At 46.9% G+C, this 25516-nt stretch overlaps 2 protein-coding genes across 2 annotated transcripts in view; both read left to right on the top strand.

The window, feature by feature from the left end:
* Nucleotides 1-3646: 3646 nt before the first annotated feature.
* Nucleotides 3647-7425, top strand: LOC310831516 (uncharacterized protein; the record flags this gene model as incomplete). Its single annotated transcript, XM_083712128.1, has 2 exons — nucleotides 3647-7324; nucleotides 7411-7425. The coding sequence occupies 2 exons, from the start codon at nucleotides 3647-3649 to the stop codon at nucleotides 7423-7425; spliced, it is 3693 nt and encodes a 1230-aa protein (XP_083568254.1).
* Nucleotides 7426-7438: 13 nt separating this feature from the next.
* MYO15A (myosin XVA) overlaps nucleotides 7439-25516 on the top strand; it is a 95042-nt gene continuing 76964 nt past the window's right edge. The window contains exons 1-11 of the mRNA XM_083711203.1: nucleotides 7439-7798; nucleotides 12053-12135; nucleotides 12702-12765; nucleotides 13829-13938; nucleotides 14569-14643; nucleotides 14846-14936; nucleotides 17089-17192; nucleotides 19851-19917; nucleotides 21967-22080; nucleotides 22299-22460; nucleotides 24669-24782. Coding sequence (XP_083567329.1) covers nucleotides 7442-7798; nucleotides 12053-12135; nucleotides 12702-12765; nucleotides 13829-13938; nucleotides 14569-14643; nucleotides 14846-14936; nucleotides 17089-17192; nucleotides 19851-19917; nucleotides 21967-22080; nucleotides 22299-22460; nucleotides 24669-24782 — 1341 coding nt within the window. The 5' untranslated portion in view covers nucleotides 7439-7441. The remainder of the gene's footprint in view (nucleotides 7799-12052; nucleotides 12136-12701; nucleotides 12766-13828; nucleotides 13939-14568; nucleotides 14644-14845; nucleotides 14937-17088; nucleotides 17193-19850; nucleotides 19918-21966; nucleotides 22081-22298; nucleotides 22461-24668; nucleotides 24783-25516) is intronic.

Below are 25516 nucleotides of genomic sequence, written 5' to 3'. Positions count from 1 at the left end.
TCTGGGACAGTTGATTGATATGATGTATGTATGTATGTATGTATGTATGTATGTATGTATGCATCTGTCCTGTTGAGGCAGTCTTGATGGAATGGCTGCCCCTAGGTAACAGCTGAGCAGAGAGGGGACCTGATGGAGCTGATAGAGAGAGCTCTTTACCCTCGATACTGGAAGTAAGTGTAGCCCAGACGCAGCCCAGCCAACCCAGTTTTCCTTGGAGACCCCCACAAAGTATGTTTGAAAGCCTGTATTCCAGGACATACACCACAATTTATAAGAGTATCCATATGTAAAACATGTTCTTCTTATGTGATCTACAACAGTATAAATGGTTGGAACCGATACAGTGGTACCTCGGGTTAAGTACTTAATTCGTTCTGGAGGTCCGTTCTTAACCTGAAACTGTTCTTAACCTGAAGCACCACTTTAGCTAATGGGGCCTCCTGCTGCCGCCGCGCTGCCAGAGCACGATCTCTGTTCTCATCCTGAAGCAAAGTTCTTAACCCAAGGTACTATTTCTGGGTTAGCAGAGTCTGTAACCTGAAGCGTCTGTAACCTGAAGTGTATGTAACCCGAGGTACCACTGTATTTGGCTTTCAGGAGTATTTGTGAATGAAACAAGCTCTGCCATTCTCCAGCAATCGTCTCTTTGCGCTTTGTTCCTCTTGCCAGCCTCGATTTATGCGCCAGCTTTTCTGTAAGGGCAATAGGCTAGGCTCTCTTGTATTCAAGTATTCAAGTTTGTGCCTTCTAAGATCTTCCATGGTGTGGCTTACAACCATATGTGCTGCCACTAAGAGAAATCCAATGAGTGGTTTGGACATTGCCTTTCTAAAGGTCATTAAATCCACTCCGAGGTCTGGTGGTAAAGCCCAAATTACGCAGTAACAAAAGGCAGGAACACGTCCCTTCACCGGCCGTGGTGTGTAATTGTACCCAACATCCCTCACTTTACCTTGCTGCTTTGCTACCTCCTTCTCATCGTCTTTCCCAGACTCCTTGCTGCTCTAAGATGCCCCGGGGTGGTTTGAGGAGGAGATAAGGTGTCAAATAGCAGAGAACTTTTTCCAAGATACTGCATGTATCATACACACATGCACATTCCGTAGGTATGTGTTAGAGAGTTTTGCTTTAAAGAACGGAATGGGCAGGCCCTTGGCTCAATAAGGCTGCATTTTTCAGAAACTAAATAAAGATTCCTGTCCCCTTGATGCAAAGAAGGCTATATTTTTTGTTCTGGACTGTGTGGATTCTTTTTTTAAAAAAACCCCACATATTTTTTATTGATTTTCAAATTTTAACAATTATATAGTACCATAACATAACAGCCATTATCTCATTTTGTGTACCAAGCATACAACTTCCCCCTGTCCTTTTTCTGGTTTGTTTCTGTTACATTTTATTTTGCACATTTGTAACATCTCCATCCTATATTTATCTTAACTTGTCTTAACACTCTCTTTTATCTTAAATAGAGTGCTAATTCTTCTCACGAAGTGAGTCTTATCTCAGTCCCGCTAGTGTCTTTATATGTGTGCAAAAAGTCTCTAAATACAGTGGTACCTTGGGTTAAAGTACTTAATTTGTTCCGGAGGTCCATTCTTAACCTGAAACTGTTCTTAACCTGAAGCACCACTTTAGCTAATGGGGCCTCATGCTGCCGCTGCGCCGCTGGTGCATGATTTCTGTTCTCATCCTGAAGCAAAGTTCTTAACCCGAGGTACTATTTCTGGGTTAGCGGAGTCTGTAACCTGAAGCGTATGTAACCTGAAGCGTATGTAACCCGAGGTACCACTGTATAGTATAAATTTAGTCCATTCTTTCTGGAATGCTTGGTCAGACTGGTTCCAGATACGTCCAGTCAGCCTTGCCATTTCCGCATATTCCATAACTTTCATCTGCCATTCTTCTATTGTTGGAAGTTCCTGCTGTTTCCATTTTTGGGCTAGCAAAATTCTTGCCACCGTTATAGCGTATATAAACAACTTCCAATCTATTTTGGGTATTTTCTCTCCAACCATTCCTAGTAGAAATGCTTCAGAAATGCTTGTGAATGCTTAATGCTGCAGTCAATTATTCAGCATTCTGGGCTTTAACCTCTAAAGCTTAAGATGAGTGTGAGGGACACGTGTCTCTCCAGATATTGTTAGCCTCCAACACTCAACACCCCGACTCATTGGCCATGCTGCCTGTGAATGGCAGTGCCCCTATTTTCCAGGGACAGTCCCAGATTTATGGAAACCTTCTAGGTTTCTGATTTGATCCCAGAATGTCCCGCTTTTCCTTAGGACGTCCCTATGCTCATTAGAGAAATGTTGGAGGGTATGCTCCATCTACTTCCCCCATAGTTTTATATACGTCTAGAGAAAAGGCATTTAAGCAGAGACAATAAACCAGAAGCCTCAAATGTCACAATGTTTTCTGCCTGTGTAGTTGCTCCATCCCTTGCAAGAAAATGGGCTTTTTTGTTTAGAGAAAAGGTGAGCAATAAGGGCAGATCCACACTATACATTTCAGGCTCATTCAGCATACATTTCAAACTTTCCCCAAAGCACCCTGGGAACTGTGGTTTGTTATGGGTGCTGGGGGTTGTAGCCCTTTGAGGAATAAATCCCAGCCCCCAGGGTCCTTTCGGGTGAGTCATGTGCTTGAAATGTGTTTCGGATGTGCTTGAAATGTATAGCGTGGATCTGGCCTAAGAGGGGACATGATAGAGGTGCCATACCTGTTGGCTGCAGTTGGATGGGGTTGAAAAAATGAAAAGAATAGGGTTGGGGTTCTGGGTTTCCATTCTCTTCCCCAGTCCTTGCCCAACCTGGTGCCTTCTAGATATTGCTAGACTCCAATGCTCATCATCCCTGACCTTGGGCTGTGCTGCCCAGGGCTGATCAGAGGCGGGTCCAGCAATATCTGCAGGGCACCAGGTTGGGCAAGGCTGCTTTAAAAAAAAAAAAGCTTTATTTCTCCTTTGGAAGGATGTCTCCTGGGGAGATGGAGCTGCCCAGTTACATTATTCATATGTATGTGAGCCCAGGAAGATACAGTTACATTCCAGCCTCTCAGTCAGTGACTATACCTTGACTTTTTAACTCCCGGCACCCTGTAGAAAACAGCAAATTGAAAAATCTTCTGACCGGCAGGTTGTTGTGGAAACCTGGAGAGGGGCACTGAGGACAATTTCCCCCACAGAACAATAAGGAGAAAGACTTCTGCAAGATAAGTCTCGGAAGCAGCCTCTGCCGTGACCAGATCCTGCATTAGTTCTTAACTTTCTTGGGGGGAATTAAAGAGGTCAACGTCACAGCATCCGAAGCATAGGAAAAAAACGCAGTGCTACCTGCGGGGACTTGCCCAATCCGGTCAGAAGGTAAATTAAGAGAAGGCTGTTCTCTCTTTTTCTCTCTGCCTCTCCCCCTGAAGTTCTGAAGAGGGCAATTTTAATACGGGGGGAAATGTTCCCACTTTTGCTGCAAAGGTCTTGAGGCCGGGTTCCAGATCTGAAGAAGCACCATGCGTGTGTTGCCCTGAGAATTTCTTCCTTGCTTCTGTCTCCATGGGCATTCCTGTCTACCTCTGCCCAAGGGCAAACCCTGTGGTGAAGTGGCCGAGAGAAAGCAGAGGATGAGGCTCTTCCGACACCAAGAAAATGGTTAAGAAAGGGAAAGATGCCAAGAAGGGGAAGAAGGAGGCCGTCAGCGACTCCGAAGAGGTGTCGGAGGCTGACCAAAATGCCGAGGGGAGCGAGGTGGGCAGCGAGGTGGCAGAGGTAGCGGAGGTGGCAGAGGTGGCAGAGGTGGCGGAGGTGGTGGAGGAAGAGGAGATCGAAGAAGACCCGAAGGCTAAAAAAGGGAAAGACAAGAAAGGGGGGTTGGCCAAATTTGGTAAGAAAGGAGCAGCCAAAGGCAAGAAAGGGGCAGCGGAAGAGGAGGCCGTGGTGGTGGAGGAGGAGGAAGATGCCACTGGGAAGAAGAAAGGAAAGCCGCTGAAAGGTGCCTCCAAGCTGGTCATCGGCCTGGCGACTGACGATGCCAAGAAGAAGAAAGGGGCCAAGAAGGAGCAAGCCAAAGCCCAGCTGAAAGGGGCCACCAAGGCCATGACGATAGCCAAGAAGGAGGATCCGCCCCCTAGGAGGCGGAGCTTGAAGAGCACGTCCAAGTTCTTGATGGGCTTCCGAGGGCTGGGCCCAAAGAAGAGCCGCAAGAAAGGCCAGTTCAAGAACGCCTCCCGCTTCTTCTGGGGGCTGAAGAAGCACAGCACCACAAAGAAGTCCAAGAAGAACAAGGGCATCCTCAAGTCCACCTCCAACCTCATGATGCGCTTTAAGTCCCTTGGGAAGAAGAAGAAGAAGGAGAGGAAGAAAGAGGCGCCGCCCAAGACTGAGGGGAAGAAGTCGACCTTCATGCTGATACGCTTCGGCGGTGGGAAAGCTGCAGGCAAAGGGTTATTTGGTGGCCTGTGCCGGAAGAGGAAGGTGGGCAACTTCAAGCCCCGGGCCGAGATCGTCAGCAACGTTGCAGCTGCAACCAGCTGGCTGACCAGGAGATTCTTGGCCAAACACGGCCGGTGCACCTGCGATGGAAAGGTCACCAATGAATCCTGGCTGACCAAGATTGGAGCCAAAAAGCTGCCCTTCCCATCAGGGGATGAGGTTCTGAAGCACAAAGCTAACATGAGGAAGACCCCAGGAAGCAAGAGCACCCTCTACGGCCAAGCCCAGGAAGAGTTCGGCTACTGGGAAGATGTGGATTCTGCCACCCCACTGAATTTCTACGATGACTGCCAAGAGGAAGATTATTACGACCCAGAAGCATGTGATGGTGAGCATGATGACAGGTGTCCAGCAGATGAAGAATCTGGACCATTTGAGGAGCCGGTAGAGTTCTATGAGCAAGACCAGTATGACTATCCTAACCCTGATAATCCAGATTATGAACCCTCTGCCAGCTATTCTCCGTACGAATCTTATGATGACTTCGGGAGTGGTTATGAAGAGGGCGAAGGGACACATGGACCCCATTTTGCAGGGGAAGATGAACTGGGGTATCCTGATGATGGCACCTACTCTCAGCACGAAGTCAGCTACAGCGAGCACGAATGGTCCCCTCAGACACAGTCTTCGTACAACCCGTACGCCTATCCATTGGATGACATCGTGGAGACAGACGAAACGGAAGGAGCTGTGGAAGAACAGGGCCGCTACCCCTCTGCGCTCTCCAATTCTTCCTTTTTTGATCAGCAAGGGATGGGAGAAAATTTGCCTTCCAAGCTGTCTGTGAAAAGAGGCTTCCGGCTTTTCCCAAGGCCTCAGGTGAAACTCTTTGGCACAGACAAGCTTGATGTCTCCCTCCCTCCTTCACCACACATTCCGCTTGCCAGTTTTGATCTAGAGGAGGAGGAAGAGGAAGAAGAATCAGAGCCCTTGACATCTCCTTTTGCCCAGTTTGATTATCAGAATCTAGAGTCTCCCAGGTCACCGAGGACTTTCTCAAAACTGCTCCCTGGCTGTTTCGTTCGGAAGCTTCAAAGGCCTCTCTCCCCAGACTCGCCCAGAAGGCATTTGATCCCAGCTGCGAATAATCCTAGCTTCTCCCCCAGAGAATTTGGAAGCCCTCTGGGGCAGTTCCTACAAAGATCTCTCTCACAACCAAAGCCCATACTCAAGCACCACGGGAATGATGGACCAAGCAGGCCTACTACGCCATCTCCAACTAGGAGAACTCTGTCTTCACCATTAGGAGAGAGTAGGCGTATGGGGCCGCCTTCTCCTCAGCTGGGGGCAAGGCTCTCTCAAATGGTCAGTTTAGCATCTTCTCCTCAATCCATGAGGCGGTTTGGGGCTCCAGGGAGGCACGGCAGTGGCCTCGCTCCTTCTCACCCTGCAGCGAAACTACGAGATGCTCTTCAGGAAGAGCTGCACAACACACTTCCATTTGCCCGGTCATCTTCCTACACAAAGACACACCAAGAAGGCCCCAGCTCACCTCAGAGGGAATTCAGCCAAACAGCCAACTCTCCCTCTTCTCTAAAACAAGGTCCAAGGTCATATGGCTTAAATAGGCCTCAGACCGGCTTCCACGTTCCTGAGATAAGTAACCCTTATCAGCAGTTGTCTGGTGGCCACCAACCCTCAAGGTCCTCCTCCTCTTCATGGTCAACAATCATGCATGGAAGTCCTTCCCTCCAGCGGAGGAACTCACCTACTTCTGGGGCTCCTCCTCCTTTGAAGAGAGTTGTTTCCCCACCAGAAAATGCTACTCCATCACGGGGACATAGGCCGGCTGCCACAGGGAACCCATCAGAAAATGCCACCTTCCGCTCACCTTCATCCCCTAGACCAACAGCACGTAATCCTTTTATGAGCCACCGCACTCCATCCTCCTCTAGTTTAGGAGGAGTCAGTAGTCACAGGACCGAGGCCCCTTTGAGCCATCCTTCATTTCATGGCTCTGTCAAATCCATTACTTCCAAGTTCCAGGATGCTATGTCAAATAGGACCCCCGGAAGATTTGCCTCAGCGGGCTTCCATAATCCCACCACCGGGAGATTGAAAGCCCCTCCCTCACCTCAACCATCTCTCAGGAATTTTGGCTCGCCTCCCATCCAAAACCCTTTCCAGCCGCCAAGGAGAATGAGCCCCCCGCCTGTGGATGCTCAAGCCATGCTCCCCCAAGCTTGGAGCAGGCAGCAAGAGCCCCCGACCAAAGCTGTGAAACCGTTAATGAGAAACCAGTTCATGAGGCAGTTTGGCTCCCAGTCCCCCAATTTGTCTGCCAGGAGCTCCCCTCACATGTTTACGCAGCAAGGGAGCCGGAGGGTCACCATCAGGGAGTCTCCAAGAAACTCGTCTCCTCTCACCGAGGCTTTTGATGGTGCCAATGGACCAGGAGAAGGTCAGTGGCTACAGCAGCAACAGCAACAGCAGAGGTGGGACCGTGTTTCTGGAAATGGAAGGCCAGCAGCCTGGAATCCCGCACCCAAGACAAGAGCCGCCGGAAGCCTGAGGAGCCTTTCGAATCTGTCTGTGCCCTCGAGTCCTGTTCCCAGCACCCGGCAGGCCTACCTGCAGCGCGTCGGACAGCCATTAGCTGGGATGGCCCAGGCTGTTTCGTCCATCAGGCGTCCCCCTTCCCTGACAAAAAGCAGCACAAAAGATAGCAATGCGTCCCAGGCACGGGCTGATCACATCCCTGGACAGTTGCCCCCCTTTTCCAGGAGTCTATTTTATGAGGATGCTCCTCCTCCACCGCCTCCTCCACCGCCATCATCGAAGCAAGCAGGGTTGGCCGGCCACTCCCGGTCACCGACTCCGAAACTGGCCCGCAAGGCCTGGGATAGTAATTGGTCCTACGCCATTTCTGGGGGCAATCCTGGCCACTTGGGAGGGCCCAACCTCAGCCCCTTGTCCCAAAGGGCAGCTTCGTTTAAGGGGCCCGCCTACAGCATGGGAAGGGGGAACCCTCCCCTTCCCCGTTCCTCACCCTTTCGGAATAACCACCTGGGCAGCTGGGAAGCTGCCTATTCACCCGCCGAGCTGCATGAAAATGACGCGGAGGACAGCTTTGGGAGGTACGCAGTCGTCATGCCCCAGATCCAGCGGATCGGCTCTTCCTTCAGGAGGAAAGCCCGCATGCAAAACCAGAACAGCCCCCGGCACCAGGCAGCCAACGATTGGGCCTCAGGGAGCTTGAACCCATCGACATCTTTCCAGGGAGGCAGTGGCTTGGCTTGGTACCTGACACGGGGGTCAACGATGCACCACACGGAATTTGGTGGGATGAGCAAGAGGTGGCGGTGCAAGGTAATTGAAGGAGAGCCCTGTACTATTTTGTGACGGGGAGGGGGAGGGGAGGGGAGCAGAACAGGGCCGGCCCTATCGTTAGGCAGGGTGTGGTAACTGTCTCAGGTGGCGGATGTTCAGGGGAGGGCAGCTTCCCTAGCTGTTTCTTCTCTGGCCTCTTCTGGGAGGAAAGAGTTTGATTTGGCACAATACCTGTCCTGTCCCCCCATAACTAGCCGAGTGCCCTCAGGATCCTGTTGCCCCTGTAATTAAGTAAGATTCAACTGTCCATGAAATCTGTTTGTGTGGGGCGCATCCTGCCCTTCTCCTTGGGTTGGCCCTAGTCTGGGAACTAGGGGTGGATGGAAGTGGAAAGGTTATCCTGAATTGGACTTTTCTGTCCAGATTCTCTTGGAATTCTGGATCAGGTTCACTCGCAAGGTCTCACTTAGGGATGGGAAGTAATTCAGTTACGTTTGCAATGAGCCTGCTGGATGAGGCCAGTGGCCCATCTAGTCCAGACTCCTGTTCTCACCCCTCCTGCTTGTTCCAGCAACTGGAATTCAGAAACATTTGCTGCCTCTGACAGTGGAGGCAAACCACCGCCCTCAGGGTTAGTAGCCCCTGTTAGAGGCACAAGCTGCCTGTCCGAGCGAAAGAGCTGTATGTAAATTTAGGGACCTGATCTCCGACATGGAGCTGGCATGGAACAGGAGGAGAGTATTAATTAGAGCGAAGCTGACTCCTGCTGCCTTGAGCAGAGCTGCCTGAAGCGGATCATCGTTCAAAGCCCAGCTTTGAGGAGCTTATCTTTTGATACGTATTTGCTTACCAATCTTCTGCCGCTGCCTTTACAGACTCGATACCAACAAACAGGGCACCACGGCAGGCTTGAAAACGAGATGCTGCCTGTAAGCAAAGTCACTTAAATAACACAGACAGAGCCCAGGGAGAAAAGTCTCGATAACACTTTACTGAGCAAAACTGAACAACAACAGTGTACGATTTGAGGAGAAAGGAATAGAGAGGTTTTGTCTTTCTTAGTTCAGGCTTTGTGCATGGAGGGAGACATACAACCAAACATACAGAGGAAAACTCCCTCAGAAGTACTCAGCCAATCAGGGCTCGTGTTACCTCAGCAAAGATCAGGCCACTCTGCATGGTTGCTAAGCAACATCTTCTCTTCCACCACTTTCTTGGGGATTATCCATACCTTTCCTAGAAGCAGTGGGAATGTTTATAGAGAGCCAGTATGGTGTGAAGGTTAGAGCGTTGGTTTAGAACTTGAGAGATCAGGGTTCAAATCCCCACTTTTCCATGAAGCTTACTAGGTGTTAAAATGAAGCAGGAGGGAAATCATCTATGCTCTCTTGAGCTACTTGGAAAAGGGATAGGATAAAAATTTACTTTAAAAAAAAATTGTTTAGTGTTTCAAAAGCATCAGGGATAGAGCCAACTTGTGCCTAGGCTGCACTGGTGCAGGTGGGGGGCTCACATAATCATGTGTTCTTTTGTAGTGTGTGTGTGTGTGTATTTACACACACAACCTATGCATAGAAATCTAGAATATCAAGGAGGGGTCTAGGTCTGACATGCTAGTTTTCTATGGGGAAGGGGGTTTTGGGTTGTTTTTTAGTGCACGCAAGATAATTCAATCATTTCATGTTTTTTAATTAAATGTTTATTAGCATTTTCAATAATAATAATAATAATAAAATAACAAACATACAAAAATAAAAACACATAAAATTTTAATTACTTATTTTCTTTTACCTTATTTCTCAGACCTCCTCACACCTCCCCTTCTTGTATTCCAATTTAAATTGTTAGCTCAGCAAATCCTTATTACTTATTTCTCAACCTTAACTTAATAATTTATTTTAACATATTATTATTTTACTTTTTCTCTTTAGTCCATTTCCTCAATTTATTTTTGCTAACCTTATTTTCATTTAATTTAGTTCATTTTAAAAATCAGTTTTGCCTTATCCGAACTTAAACATCAATACTTATATATCAATACTCATTCTTAAAACATTTTTCTAAGATCGACCAATATTCCCTTCCACGAATTTCCCAATTTTCATACCAATAACAAAAACAGAATAAAAACAGAACAAATTATAATAATGTCCCCTTTGGATTCCCAAACTCCACCCCCCCTTTCCCGGTTTCAGTCCCCAACAAGTGTCCATCAGTCTCAATCTACTATCAGCCTGGAGATCTCACATCCGAGGCTCTTAATTCTCTCTCAGTTCCTCTCTGCCGGTCTTTTTGATAGTCCTTAATATTGAACACCAAATCTCTGAGATGCTCCGGTCCAACAGGATCCATGTTTCTTCCAGCCAGACCTCCATACTTAAAAGTGGAGCCTATGGGGTACTCCAAATCTGATAATTCAGTCATTTCAGTGCCTACCTGCAGTCTGAAATGATTCAGCCGAGACACGGCATGACAACTTGAGAAAGAATTAGGACTTGGTAGCCCCTTACTCTAGATACCTTTTAACCATTTGTTGTTTTACTTACAGTCAAGATGGCTAAAGCAGTGTTTCCCAACCTTGTGCCTCCAGATGTTTTTGGCCTACAACTCCCATCATCCCTAGCTAGCAAGACCAGTGGTCAGGGATGATGGGAGTTGTAGGCCAAAAACATCTGGAGGCACAAGGTTGGGAAACACTGGGCTAAAGGGTTAGGAATGGGGGGTTGGAGGGCACCTGGGGGTTCCTCAGGAGTTTAGCAGGGGCCCTTCAATACAACTATTAGTCACAGCAGGCAAATTTGCTCCCTTGCTCCTGCTCTTGGGCCACATTCACGCCATGCATTTAATGCACTATAATACCACTCATGGTATTATAATTCTCCCCAGAGAATTCTGGGAGATGTAGTTTGTGAAGTGTCCTGAGGGTTGTTAGAAGGCCCCTATTTCTGTCCCAGAGCTACAATTCCCAGAGTTCCCTGTGAAGAGAGACTGGCTTTGACAATGTTCAGGCCATGAGGACGGGGCAGCTCCTGCCCCACAATTCCTCCCCCAGGCAGCTTATATATCCTCTCAATCACTCTATATATCTATCAGGACGGGTGTCAGGGTCAGGTCAGCAATATGTCACAAGATGTCGGTGAAGTTAACTCTTTATTCAAACAAACAAACAACAGCTCAGGCCAAGTAAGCACCCCAATTCTTCCCAGTTGATCTTGCCCCAATGAGGCAGTTGTGAGGACTCAAGGTCCACAGCTCTCTAAGTCTATTTCTTCTCCAGGTCCTTCCCAAGCAATCTGAGACGCCTTCATCTTCCCTTTCTTTGCTCCACCCTCTTCATTCCTTTTCATGTTCTCGGAGACAAGCGGGGATGGGAGCTTGTCACATCAGGAGGGGAAGATTCCCTGGACTCTTCACCAGCCTGACTCATCTCTGCCTCCTGCCCCCTCTCCTCTCCAGCCTCCGCTCTGCTTCTGACTCTGGACTCCTCTCTACCACAGCCTCTTCCTGCTCATTAAACCCTGTTACCTTTTCAGCTTCCAGCACATCCTCTTCCCAGTCTTCTCCCTCCTACCACTCGTCGTTGTCCCACCCCAATCCCCTGGCTCTGAGCCTTCTTCCCTCGGGGGCTCCCTGGCTGGTTCCTCCCACCGCTCCTCTGTATCCAACCAGCCCATGACAATATTCTATAAATCACTTCATATATGGTGCCCTGCGTCTTGAACCAGCCACTGTCACAACCACCCCAGGTGTCTTATTCAGGAATAGTTTTGTAGTCTTGTATTTTCCCACCCATTGTATAACTGCTCTCTTTTTTAATTGATAAGTTCCAATGCATTGATATTGTTTGCCATACAGGGGTGCCTTGGTTTATGAACTTAATCCGTTCCAGAAGTCTGTTCTTAAACCAAAGCGTTCTTAAACCAAGGTGTGCTTTCCCATAGCAGCAGGGGATTCAATTTACAAATGGAACACACTCAACAGGAAGTGGAACATGTTCTGCTTCAAAGGCAAAGTTCACAAACCAAAACACCTACTTTCAGGTTTGCAGCGTTCTTAATCCAAGTTGTTCATAAACTAAGCTGTGCTTAAACCAAGGTACCACTGTATTTCATTGCGGAAAGCCGCTTTGAGAACGGGCGTTACAAGCAATAAACAATACCCTGAATAATAAATGCATTGATTGCATGTATTTGCATACAAAAGATCACCTGCGTTTTCCTTGAGGGTCAAGTGCATGGGACGTGGATCTGAGCATGTGCTGATTTTATTGCCTTTTCCTCTCTGCAAATATAGATGCACACCACCCACAGCTTGCATTGTCCAGCCCACCCACTGCAACACGGGGATAATGCTGTGGAAGACATGACCCAGCTGGAGTAAGTTGACTGCTGTCGGATAATTTAATTTAAGGAACGCTTGGAATCTGGTGGCTTTCCAGGTGCAAATGCTGGGAATCCCAGACAAATATTGTGAATGTCCAAAATGATGAATGTGAATGTCCAAAACTCTCTGCCCCTCTGGACTAAAGATGTTGGGGAAATAGAGCAAAAATGGGAGTAGAAATTGCCGGTGCTTGCTTGTTTGCCCCATGTCCGCAATGGAAATTAATTCAGCAAATATGGTTGGTGTTTGCTCTTGTTGCTTTCTGTCTGCAAATGATATGTAATTGATTGAGACTCAGGCTTCCTCAACCTCGGCCCTCCAGATGTTTTGAGACTACAATTCCCATCATCCTTGACCACTGGTCCTGCTAGCTAGGGTTCATGGGAGTTGTAGGCCAAAAACATCTGGAGGGCCGAGGTTGAGGAAGCCCGGATTATGTCTTCCCTGACCCCCCCCCATGTGCATTGCATTTTCTTTGGGGTACAACAACCTAATGATAACATAACTAATACATAACAAATAGTCTTTGAAAGAACTCCTTTCTTTCTGTACACTGCAGAGACCTCCAGGAGAATGCGGTTCTTAACAACATCAGGTTGAGGTTTGACCGGGGACTAATTTATGTAAGTTGGTTGTTGTCCTTTCGCTTTTGCTTATTTCCAAAGCTTAATGAACTACTGGGAAAGAACCCACTAGGGTGATGTGGATGCAGTGTTGGCCCATGGAGACCTGGGTTCAAATCCTCACTAAGCCACAAAGCACTCTGGGTGATCTTGGGATTGTTGTAGCAATAAAAGTGGGAACTGGGGTTGGGAGGTGGGATGTGAACTCTGTACTGTATACCAGCCATCCCACAACCAACAAAGCTCCCATCAGTTCCAGCAACATATGGCTGTTTGCCAGCTGGGTCTGATGGGAGCTGTTGTCCAAAATATATGGAGGGCACCAGAAGGCGGGTGCACACCATCCAGCTCGTGGGGGCAGGGAAAGATGAAATAAAGATGCAATGATTAAAGTAAATTAAAAATATGGGATTTTTAAAATAACAAATGCATAAATGAAAGCAAACTATAGGAAGATGAAGGAAAAGGTTCTGAAGGAGCTCCAGGTTATGCTAAGGTTACATCCAGTAGGTTCCGTTCTTGCTTATTTGTGGTTTTGATACACAAAGCACCCAATTACTTTTGAGTAACCACCCAACCAAGTAAGTTGGGTTGTTTATTAATGAGTAACTGTGCTGCTTGGTAGGGTTCTACTTCACTTGACTGTGCTTGGTGTTCAATACACACACAGAGAGAAGCCTGGTTTGCACATAGTGCTAATCCATGACTTGTTTCTCCATAGTTTGTTTTGTTTTGCAGGATCTTTTGTCTTGTGCTTTTGTGGCTTTGTGAATGTCTTATCCAAACAAATCTTGGTTAAGGAAAGGTTCTGGGATTTCAAGCTGGACTTAAAACAAATCAGGGTTCATAAACCAACAGCAAACCATGGCTTCAGATCATGTTTTTTTTTTTTTTTTGCAATAAACAAATCATAGTTAAAGGTTCACATGTAAAACTAAACCATGGTTTAATAGGCAAGAATGGAATAAACCATGGCTTAGCATTATGTGTGAAGCAGGTCGTAGTGTCGTGCATGCATTCAGAGCTTATCCCCTCCCACTGAATTTATCTCTTTCTCTTCTAGACCTATATAGGTAGTATCTTAGTGTCTGTGAATCCTTACAAAATGTACAACATCTACGGGACAGACCACGTGCTGCAATATGAAGGGAAAGCCTTGGGGGAGAACCCACCGTAAGTCTCTGCTGCTTACAGATTAGATCTGGAGGCAACGCACTGTGTATTGTTCACTTCCAAAGAAGTGCATGCTTTTTAAAAAGCATGGCTACAGAGGTATTCTGGAAAGTATGTGTGTATGTCTGCTGACATCTCAGGAGCCAGAGCAGTGGCTAAGTAACACATAAAGCAGTCTTATCCTGAGTCAGACCATCACTCCATCTTGTCCAATCCAGCCTTCGCCAACCTGATGTTCTCTAGATGTTGTGGACTATAACCTCTATTGGCCCTGGTTACCATGGCAGTGCTAGCTGGGGCTGATAGGAGTTGTAGTCCAAAACCCTCTGGACAACATTGGGTTGGTAAAGGTTGGTCTAATTTGACATGAAGTGGCTTTCAAGGATTTTGGGTAGATAAATGTTCTTCCCAGCTGTTGAGGACTTGGAGGGGAAAGGTCAGTACAATAAAGGTACTTCCTGCATTTCAGTGTGTTGCCAGTGTCCTCTAGAACTGCTTCCCTCCAGGCACCCAGTCCCAGAACACTGGTTCCTACTGTCAATGCAGGTGCGCTGGAATGTTAGCTTGATGGAAGCACGTCACTAATATCTGCATTGCAATTTAAGCCAGATCCTCTCTTCCTTTTCGCAGGCACCTTTTCGCAATCACCAATATCGCCTACAGCAAACTGAGAGATGCCAAAATCAACCAGTGTATTATTATCAGGTAAGCTTTCAGTGCAACACCTTCCATCTTCCTGTTGGCAAGGCTGGTGCGTTCCGTTAAGGCGAGCTAGCCCATACCCTCCTCCAGTTTTGCAAGTGTTTGCAAGACCCATACATAACCTACAAGCATGTATGTTTTAGCATCGCAAGGAAGAGATGATAATAAATAACTAGGGCTGTCTTGTTCACCTGATTGCTTGTAGTGGCGAAAGTGGTTCGGGCAAAACGGAAGCCACCAAACTGATCCTCCGTTACCTGGCAGCGATAAATCAGAAGCACACTGCAACACAGCAGGTACAACAGCCCGAATGAAGGCAGCCAAGCCAGTCCAAGACCAGGGACTCATTCTGACTTCCTTTTGCATCATGCTTTCCAGGCAGAGATCTGGGCTTTAAAGCTTTGTGTCGGTGTGTTGAGGTTATCCTGTCCCAGCGTTTACCCAGAAAAACCAACGTTTCACTGCTGAACTGGAGCAAATGTCAATCTGTAGAAAATGTGACTGCTTTTTGCTCCAATTCACCAGTTTTCCCAGGGAAAGGACTGGGACCAAAAAACAAACCGCTTGGATGCAGAGCTTTGAAGGCCAGATCGGTGCCTGAAAACATGACACAAAAGGAAGTTTGGATGAGCCCCTAAACTGATTAAAAGGTCTTGAGTCTCCATCTCTGGGGTGGTACTGCCAAGTTTGTTTGATGGGCAACCGCAAAGGGGATGGGTTGGAGAGCGTGAGCCATTCTGAGCTTTTTAAAAAACCTGATCAATTGCACACTGATTGCCTCCCAACTTCTGCTTCCTTCATGCACTTCCGCAGATAGAGGTACAGAGAAGCCGTGTGCAGTGTGAATGTTTTGCCGTGATTTAATAGAGTGAAACCAAGGATGGATTAAATTGCATGCAGATTGGTCCCTCATTTGCCTTGGTCTAATCTGAGCTTAACCACTGAGGGGTTACTCTGCCCATTCCCATTTCTCTGTGCTTGGGTTAAAGGTAAAGGTAAAGGTACCCCTGCCCGTATGGGCCAGTCTTGACAGACTCTGGGGTTGTGCGCCCATCTCACTCAAGAGGCCAGGGGCCAGCGCTGTCCGGAGACACTTCCGGGTCACGTGGCCAGCGTGACAAAGCTGCATCTGGCGAGCCAGAGCCGCACACGGAAACGCCGTTTACCTTCCCGCTGGTAAGCGGTCCCTATTTATCTACTTGCACCCGGAGGTGCTTTCGAACTGCTAGGTTGGCAGGCGCTGGGACCGAGCAGCGGGAGCGCACCCCACCGCAGGGATTCGAACCGCCGACCTTTCGATTGGCAAGTCCTAGGCGCTGAGGCTTTAACCCACAGCGCCACCTGCGTCCCCCTGTGCTTGGGTTAGCTACCACCAATCCGGATAATCAAGAATTAAGGGTCAGTTGCTCCTCAGGATGTGCCTTGAAGGATGGTGACCCATATGCAAGGGGTTGCATTGGAGGGTCCAACCTTCAAGTTTACTGTGAAAAGCCAGCTTCTAAGGTTGCCCCATCTGTCCTACCCTATTTGTTTTGGGGTACTGGAAAAGGAACTAAGTCAGCGCTTTACGATTTACATACAAGCTAAACAAGCTATAGCTTTGGGCTCCACTCTCTTGGGGGCCGCCAAAAAAATTAAGGGAAAAAAACCTGGATGTACATTTCCAAAATGTAAGATAAAAACAAATAAAATAAAACCTACATACAGCAACAGTGTTTTGTGTTGTGTAGGCTCTATGATGTACATATTTTGTTGTGTGCAAATGGCTTTAGATACCTATTAGGTCCATAAATTAGCATATATTCAACACAAAAACAGTGACAATTTGTTGTTGACAAAGGACAGCTGGACATATAAAGGGCCCCATTACCTTCAGTAGCTTAGGGCCTCAGCAAACCTAAATCCAGCCCTGATCTGAGTGACTAACATGCACCCTACATTTCTTGTTGCAGGGTAGTTGGCCATAAAAACCACACTCAGTCAAGGGTGGGTTGATTGTTCCAGGGGTTAAACCGCAAATGTGTGAGCCCTTAGCACATTGCGTGTGTGCAGCCTTTGCCTTCCATGTGAATATCCACATGTGCTGTACATCTGCAACATTGCAGCTGATGGGTCAGTCTTCATTGCTGTGAAATGTGCGCATCTTGGCACCCTTGGCAGAGTTCTTGATCCTCAGATGCACCCAGCTAAGCCCCGGAGCATAGACCATCTACACCTGGCCCTTGGGATGCTCTCCAAGCCACTCCTTTCTCTGAGACGCACCCCTCACTCGCCTTGCTGAGCACCCTCCTTGCATGATGGGTCTCCCTAGCGTGGGGAGACGACCCCATTATTTGTTATGGAGTTTGAGCTTTAAATGAAAGAAACAATATCCTCCCCCTCATTGTCGCATGCCGGTGTGCTTTCTTCTCCTGTTTTGTATTTCGCTTTATGCGGCGGTCGAGTCAGATCCTTGAAGCGACTCCTCTGCTGGAATCCTTCGGAAATGCCAAGACGGTGCGGAACGACAACTCCAGCAGGTTTGGGAAATTTGTGGAACTCTTTCTGGAGGAGTAAGTAACCACACACCCTGCGTCTTTCTGTAGTTTTTCTCCTCTGTCCTGCCCTTAATGCTCCCGTACAACCTTGCCTGAACTCTAAGGCCCTGATCCTAATGCCCCTACCCTGGGCTAGATCAAAGAAGTTGTAGCCAACGTTAGTCCCACTCAGAGTACAGTGGTGCCCCGCAAGACGAATGCCTCGCAAGACGAAAAACCCGCTAGACGAAAGGGTTTTTGCGTTTTTCGAGGCGCTTCGCAAGACGAATTTCTCTATGGGCTTGCTTCGCAAGATGAAAACGTCTTGCGAGTCTTGCGATTTTTTTCGCTTCCCCCCCCCTTTTTCTAAGCCACTAATAGCCGGTTTGCCGGTTTGCCACTAAGCCGCTAATAGCCGCTAATAGCCGCTAATAGCCGCTAATAGCCGCTAAGCCGCTAATAGCGCTAAGCTGCCAATAGGGTTGCTTTGCAAGACGAAAAAACTGCAAGACGAAGAGACTCGCGGAACGGATTCTTTTCGTCTTGCGAGGCACCACTGTAGACCCATTGAAATTAATGGCCATGGCTAACTTTGAACTACTAATTTCAATGAGTCTACTAACTTCAATGAGGCTACAACCCACTGGGAGACAATCCAGGCTTCCAGCCTGTGAGATATTGGGTTCATGTTAGGGGGTGGCCCAGAGGACATGAGCCCAAGATCTTTTGCATCGGGACCCAGATCTCCTGCCCTTCTCCCTCCCGTTTAAAAAAGCTTTTTTATTTTTTACTTGCTTGTAAGGCTGTTGTGTAAACTGCAAAGCATCATTCTCATTTGCCCAAAGGCACCTTATACAGTATAAAATTAGCACATGCACAGGGGTCCTCTGCCCTGAGTAGGAATGAGCTGAGAAATTAAATTCAGTTCACATTTCAGTAATTCGCCCTTCCCAAAATGATCGGAGAACCAAAATGCAGCCATCCTTCAAATTGTGCACCTTTTCTGAATTTTGCAATGCATTTCTCCACCATGTAGTGTATGCAAAAATGCATAGCGTAAATCTTACTTGAAATCTTTCTCATAAAAGTGAAAATAATGTATTAGGGGAAATTGCTTTGCAAAAAAATGCGTAGTTTAGGGGAAATTGAATACAAATGGGTGTATTAAGAGAAATTTGCACTCAAATGTTGATTAATTTTCATGAGGACATACCTCTAAGGGGCAACATGCACAGGACTCTGCTGTTTAACCACCCCTGCCCCCCAAACCCAGTGCAGATGAAGGAATTGTAAGCCATCCTACTACGCTGCCTTTGGGCTAGTTAATGGTGGTGCTTTGTAAGGCCAGAGGTGTCCCAAGAGCAGGAGCAGCCAACCTAGTGTCCTCCAGATGGTTAACTCCAAGTCCCATCATCCCCAGCCAGCTTGGCCAATGCTCAGGGATGATGGGAGTTGTAGTCCCAAACATCTGGAGAGCAACACGTTGCCTATCCCTGCCCTAGAGGTGGGCATTTATTTTCCTTACTGATGTAAAGATGGGATTTTGTGACGTTTTAATGTTGGTATTGTGCTTTTTGGTATTTCCGACCACAATATTTTTCTCGTGAATGGGCAGCTAATTAAGTAATTACAAATCTTAACAACTCCTACATGAAATTGCCCAAAATGCTGAGGTCATCTTCTGAGACCCTTTTCCAGAGGTGAGGCAATCAAAGAAAGGGCCTTTTCAGTAGTGGCTCCCTGCTTGGGAAATACTCTCCCCAATGGGGTTCACCTGGTACCAAGTATCATGTCTCTCCAATGCCTGATCAGCAACTTTTTATTTACCCAGGCCTTTTTATATAGTAGCTATTAGATCTGCTTCAGCACTGCTGCTACTTATTTTACCTTGCTTTGCTGCTTATCATCAGATTCTATAGTGTTTTGGGACACAGGTGGCACTGTGGCACCTATGCAAACCACAGTTGTTACAACTGACTCAGGCTTCTGGGAATTATAGAATTGGGCATGGCTGCCACAGCCCTGGGCTGGCCCTATTGATATGTTGGGACACAATATGCTCTTCCTTTCTCATGGCATCTCAAGTTTGAAATAATAGAAAGTACCTTCTACTGGGTCCAGGATCCTATAGTTGTAAATAAGGCTGGATATTTATTTATTTTTCTATTATGTTTTTACTGTAATTTTACTGGTGTTAGCTGCCCTGAGCCCGGCTCTGGCCAGGGTAGGCAGGGTATAAATAAAATTATTATTATTATTATTATTATTATTATTATTATTATTATTAATTTGAGATTGTGTCTTGTCGGAATGTAGAAGTGTTGTAAGCCAAAAATAGCTGATCTCCTGAGTTTATGCCAATAAAACTCAGAAATGTGAGTAGTTAGGATTCCAGCATTGTTTATTGCAAAGCAATAGGTTGCAGTCGGATCGTTCCACAAAACTGCAACCCCGCCCGGTGGTCCAGGCAGTGGTATTTATAAAGTTTCAAACAAAGTATTTCAATTTTCACCAGTCATATACATCTTTACCTCATTTCATAATTAATATACATGCGCAATAAGCACTGGCAATTTCTGCTGATTAAGTTCTGATTCCCACCGTGTTGTGTTACATTGTGTTAGTGTGCTTGTTGGGAACCTGTGTCACAGGACAGAAAAGACCCAACACAAGAATTTAATTTTGTCTCTGCAGCAATGGGTTCATTTGTGGTGCCATTACTTCGCAGTACCTTCTGGAGAAATCAAGGGTCGTCTTTCAGGTGAGGCTCTGCACTTCTCCTTCATTTCCCCAGTAACCTTCTGTTGTAAGGAAGGGCCACCTTTTAAAAAAAGAAAGATGGCTCCTCCATCTACTTTGCAGGTGTTCTGTGGCCAAGCTACTGAGTCATTTCCCTGACTTGTAAAATGTTGCAAGCTGGGAGAGAACTTGTCAGGGAACTGCCATCGGAGCTGGAGGCAGAGGGAAGGCTCCAGAGGGATGCCGGAGAGGGTCCCAGTAGGGAGAGAGGCAGCCCATCTGCTGGGGAAGGAAATCAGCGCAACACCAGTCGAGAAGGGGGGCAGAGAGGGGATTTGGAGAGGAGGCTCCAAGACTCTTCACCAGAAACCAGCGGGGAGAGCACAGGTACTCCGCTGCCCACTCCCTCCCTGCGCAGAAGACTTCCGCGCAGGGAGAGTAGGAGGAGACTTGGCGTCAAAGAACTTCTTTGCTGGAAGAGATTCAAAAAACGCCCACTGACGGATGCTGCCAGTGACTGAGACAGCCACGCAGTGAAGGGCTGTCCAGACAGAAAGGGTTCAACCAGGCAACCAAGCCAAGAGTGGCGGCCACTTACACACAAGCAACCCCTAGAACCATTACAGAACTCTTAGGAGAAAGACGAGCTTTTCCCAAGAGTTCTGCAAGAGAGTTTGGAAATAGCAGGCCAGTTCTAAATCTATCTTTCTATTTACTAATTGCATTTATATTCTCTTTTTTTAAAAAAATCCAAGGACCTCATTTTTTTTTTAAAAAAATATTAAATATTTGCACCCTTCATCTGAAGATCTCAGGGTGGTTCCCAGTTAACATACATGGTTTTTCCTCCTTCCTCCTTCCATGTCTTACACTCTAACCACTACCACACTGGCTCTCATCAATCCAGCAAAAGGACACTTGCCACTTGGCTACATAAAATATTAGGCAGGCATTTTAGAATCATAGAATTGTAGAGTTGGAAGGGACCACGAGGGTCATCTAGTCCAGCCCCCCTGCAATGCAGGAATCTTTTGTCCAAGGCGGGAATCAAGCCCACAACCCTGAGATCAAGAGTCTCATGCTCTCTAGACTGAGCCATATTGTTTCCTTTGCCTGCTAAAACATTTTTATTTAGGCAAGCCTACTGAGACATGTACTTTTATTTTTGTGTGTGTGTACTGCTGATTTTTATCCATATTTTGATAATTTTTGTTTGCTTTATTATTTTTATTTTTAAATGAATATTTTATACTAGTATGTTAACCACTTAAGGTGTTTTTATTATTAAATTGTACTTTATATCTGCATAAAAATATGTACCATATTTTTCGCCCTATAGGACGCACCGGCCCATAGGACGCATCTAGATTTTTTTTTGGGGGGGGGGGAAATAAAGGAATTTTTTTTTATTTCTCCCCCCAGGCATGGGGCTGGGGAGGGGGAAGCCCGAGCTTCCCCCTACCCCAGCCCCCAGAACAGGTCCCAGAGCGCAGCTTCTGCATCGCTCTGGGAGCTTGTGGGGCGGGGGGCGGGGGAAGCCCAAGCTTCCCTTGACCCCAGCCCGCAGAACGGGTGCCAGAGTGATGCCGAAGCTGCGCGCAGCTTCGGCATCGCTCTGGGAGCTTGCTGGGCTGGGGAGATAGCTTCCTGAAGCCTGGAGAGCGAGAGGGGTTGGTGCGCACCGACCCCTCTCGCTCTCCAGGCTTCAGTGAAAGCCTGCATTCACCCCATAGGACGCACACACATTTCCCCTTCATTTTTGGAGGGGAAAAAGTGCGTCCTATAGGGCGAAAAATATGGTATATATTGCTATTCATTAAAAATATATGAACAGCTTACAACAATTATGCATAAAAGCATAAAATTATATATATATGCATAAAAGCATAAAATTATATATATATAATTTATATGTTTAAATTAGACATCAGCTATTCATACAAAAAAAATTACGTATCCCTATTTAAAAATAAATAAATCAACACATAAATGAAATCTGTCTCATGCTGTTTCTATGTCCATATTTGTCCTGGTAATGATTCCCTCTTGTATTCTCTGCCTTGCCATGTAGGCCAATAACGAACGGAACTACCATATATTTTACGAGATGCTGGCTGGCCTCCCTGCTCAGCAGAAGCGGAAATTTGGCCTTCAAGAGGCAGAAACATACTATTACCTGAACCAGGTATGGGCCTCTCCTTGAAATGCCTATGGAACAGAAGGAGAAAAGTGCTGGATATTATTCTTACAAATACCCAAACATTTCAATCTAGGAGGAATGGTCTCTGTCCCAGGCGGTGGTCCCAATCAGATATGGGTCTTGGCCGGGGGCAGAGAGCCTTTTTCACCCCAGGGTCTGTATTCCCTTATGGGGAACAAATGCCTCCCTTTCATTGTATGTAGGGAGGTAACTGCGAGATTCCTGGCAAGGTGGACACTGAGGATTTTCACCACTTGCTCGACGCCATGGAAATCCTGCACTTCACTGCCCACGATCAGGACAGCATCTTCCGCATGTTGTCTTCCATTCTACACTTGGGGAATGTCTACTTTGAAAAATACGAGGTTAGTTATTGGGATGGAAATATAAGTCTAGTGTGCATTCTAAGGAAAGGCTAAAAAAAAACCCAATAAACCACACCACTTCTTCTTCCAGAGTGAGGAAGCAGGAAGCTTCAGGATGTAGTCTGGTTGGCTGTGTGGTGCCTTGATGTTTTCCTCCTGACTACTCGGTCCCTGACTGCCTGGATCATGTAGCCAGCCCAGCAAGAACTTTTAATCGTATTGGTGCAAAGAGGGGGGAGGCAAGCAAGAGCGAACCGGTGTGAAAAATGTAAATTGGAGTGTGGGGAAGGTCAACTCCCATTTTCACACTGGTGATGTTGCCCCATGAAAATTGGGCACAGCTGACCCAGTGTGTGGCTGCTGTGAGAAAGGCAAATCCCATGCTGGGGTTAACCAGGAAAGGAATTGAAAATAAAACTGCTGATATCATAATGCCGACTAAACAAATCAATGGGGTGGCTGCATTTGGAATACCGTGTACTGTTCTGGTCGCCTCATCTCAAAAAGGGTATTGTAGATGTATATTTTCAGGACCCACCTGGTTTTTATGAACATAGATTGCTTTAAACTCCTTTGAATATTGTTTTAATGTTGTAATCTGCCCTGGGACCTTAGGGTGAAGGGCGGGTAATAAACAGACAAATATACATACTAACTAACAAACAAATATTACAATTGGAGAAGACAACTAAAATAATCAGGCAAAGGGAGTGACTCTATGAAGAAAGGTTGCAGCATTTGGGACTTCCAAGTATAGCAAAAGAGGTGGCATGATACTTAAAGGTAAAGGGACCCCTGACCATTAGGTCCAGTTGTGACCGACTCTGAGGTTGCAGCACTCATCTCGCTTTATTGGCTGAGGGAGCCGGCGTTTGTCCACAGACAGCTTCTGGGTCATGTGGCCAGCATGACTAAGCCGCTTCTGGCGAACCAGAGCAGTGCACGGAAACGCCATTTACCTTCCCGCCGGAGTGGTACCAATTTATCTATTTGCACTTTGATGTGCTTTCAAACTGCTAGGTTGGCAGGAGCAGGGACCGAGCAACGGGAGCTCACCCCGTTGCGGGGATTCGAACCGCCAACCTTCTGATTGGCAAGTCCTAGGCTCTGTGGTTTAACCCACAGCACCACCCGCGTCCCTTGGCATGATACTTACAAGTTTATAAAATGATGCTTGTTGTGGGAAAAGGAACAGAGACAAGTTTTTCTCGTTCTCTTGTTGGACACAGTGCTGGATTGCCAGATAGACAGAGTAGGCACTAGCCTATGGGCACCCAACCTTTTAGGGGGGCCACGAAAACAGATCAAAATAATATTGATTTGATCTTGAAATGAAGTTAAAAGTTCAAACTTTCTTAGTTCATTGTTATCCTACTAGAGCATGCACACAAGGAGCCCCTCGAGATTTCGACTGCCTAGGGGCCTCAACAGGGTTTAATCTGGTACTAGTTGGACAGCCAATGAAGCTGACTGTTGAAAAATATAGGGCAGATAAATAAAAGAAAGTACAGTGGTGCCCTGCAAGACGAACGCCTCGCAAGACGGAAAACCCGCTAGACGAAAGGGTTTTCCGTTTTGGAGGCGCTTCGCAAAACAAATTTCCCTATGGGCTTGCTTCGCAAGACGAAATGTCTTGCGAGTTCCTGCGGGTTTTTCCCCCTCCCCCCCTTTTCCTAAGCCGCTAAGCCGCTTATCAGCTGATCCGCTAAAAGCCGCTAAACCGCTAATAGCGCTAATCCGCTAAGCTGTCAATGGGCTTGCTTCGCAAGACGAAAAAACCGCTATACAAAGAGCCTCACGGAACGGATTAATTTCGTCTTGCGAGGCACCACTGTACTTCTTATGCAGTACAACGTTAAACTATGGAACTATGGAGGCAGTGGTGGTCACCAACTTGGATGGCTTTAAAATAAGATTGGACAAATTAATGGAGGAGAGAGCTGTCAGTGGTTACTTGCCATGATGGCAAGAGGCAATGATGCTCCTGAATACCAATTGCCACAAGAAGGGAATGTGCTGCTCTTGTGCTTGGTGCTCCTTGTGGGTTTCCCACAGGCACCTGGTTGGCTTCTGTGACAACCGGATGCTGGAGGAGGTACTGCCTTATCCCGCAGCCTGTTTTTGCTGTGTGTTCTTGAATGTCAACCATGAATAAATATAAGGTCGCCCAGCCTCTTTGCAAACATGTCTTGACTTGGTGCTTTGCAGACAGATTGCCAGGAGGTGGCTTCGGTGGTGAGCGCCCGGGAGATCCGCGTAGTGGCCGATCTGTTGAAAATCTCCCCCGAGGGCTTGCAGAAGTCCATCACCTTCAAAGTGACGGTAAAGGGGCAGGCAGCCCTGAGTGCGGAGCTGGGAGGATGGGCGCCGAAGGGCAGGTGTCTGTTGCTCTGCTTTTGGGCCAAGAACAGTTAAAGGGTTCATGAGACAGAGACCCTTTTTTCTGAACTGTTTTTAAAAAACCAAAAAAAACCTGGAGTGTTGAATATGTTGTGCTGCTTCTATGCAATGCATCTATTTGTTGCCTTTAATTATAGAATCATATACAGTGGTACCTTGGGTTACATACACTTCAGGTTACATACGCTTCAGGTTACACACTCCGCTAACCTAGAAATAGTGCTTCAGGTTAAGAACTTTGCTTCAGGATAAGAACAGAAATCGGGCTCCGGCGGCATGGCGGCAGCGGGAGGCCCCATTAGCTAAAGTGGTGCTTCAGGTTAAGAACAGTTTCAGGTTAAGAACAGACCTCTGGAACGAATTAAGTACTTAACCCGAAGTACCACTGTAATTTTAGAGTTGGAAGGGCTCCAAGGTTCATCTAGTCCAACTCCCTACAATGCAGGGACTCCTGCTCAGAGCTGTTCCTGGGTTGTCTCGAACCACCAGCCTCTTGGTTAACAGCCAGATGCCCTGACCCACAGGCGGGCTCTATTGTTGGTCTGTTAGTTTTTAATTATTATTATAATAAATTGTGCTCTTAATATTTTGTTGTAAGTTGCCCAGGGAGTGTTTGTTTATTATGGGCTTCTATATAAATGTAATCATAAATTATA

The sequence above is a fragment of the Podarcis gaigeae genome, assembly GCF_964106915.1.
Source record: "Podarcis gaigeae genome assembly, chromosome: 14".
NCBI lineage: Eukaryota > Metazoa > Chordata > Lepidosauria > Squamata > Lacertidae > Podarcis > Podarcis gaigeae.
The sequence above is the reverse complement of the archived record's forward strand: the minus strand, read 5'-3'. Positions and strand labels throughout refer to the sequence as shown.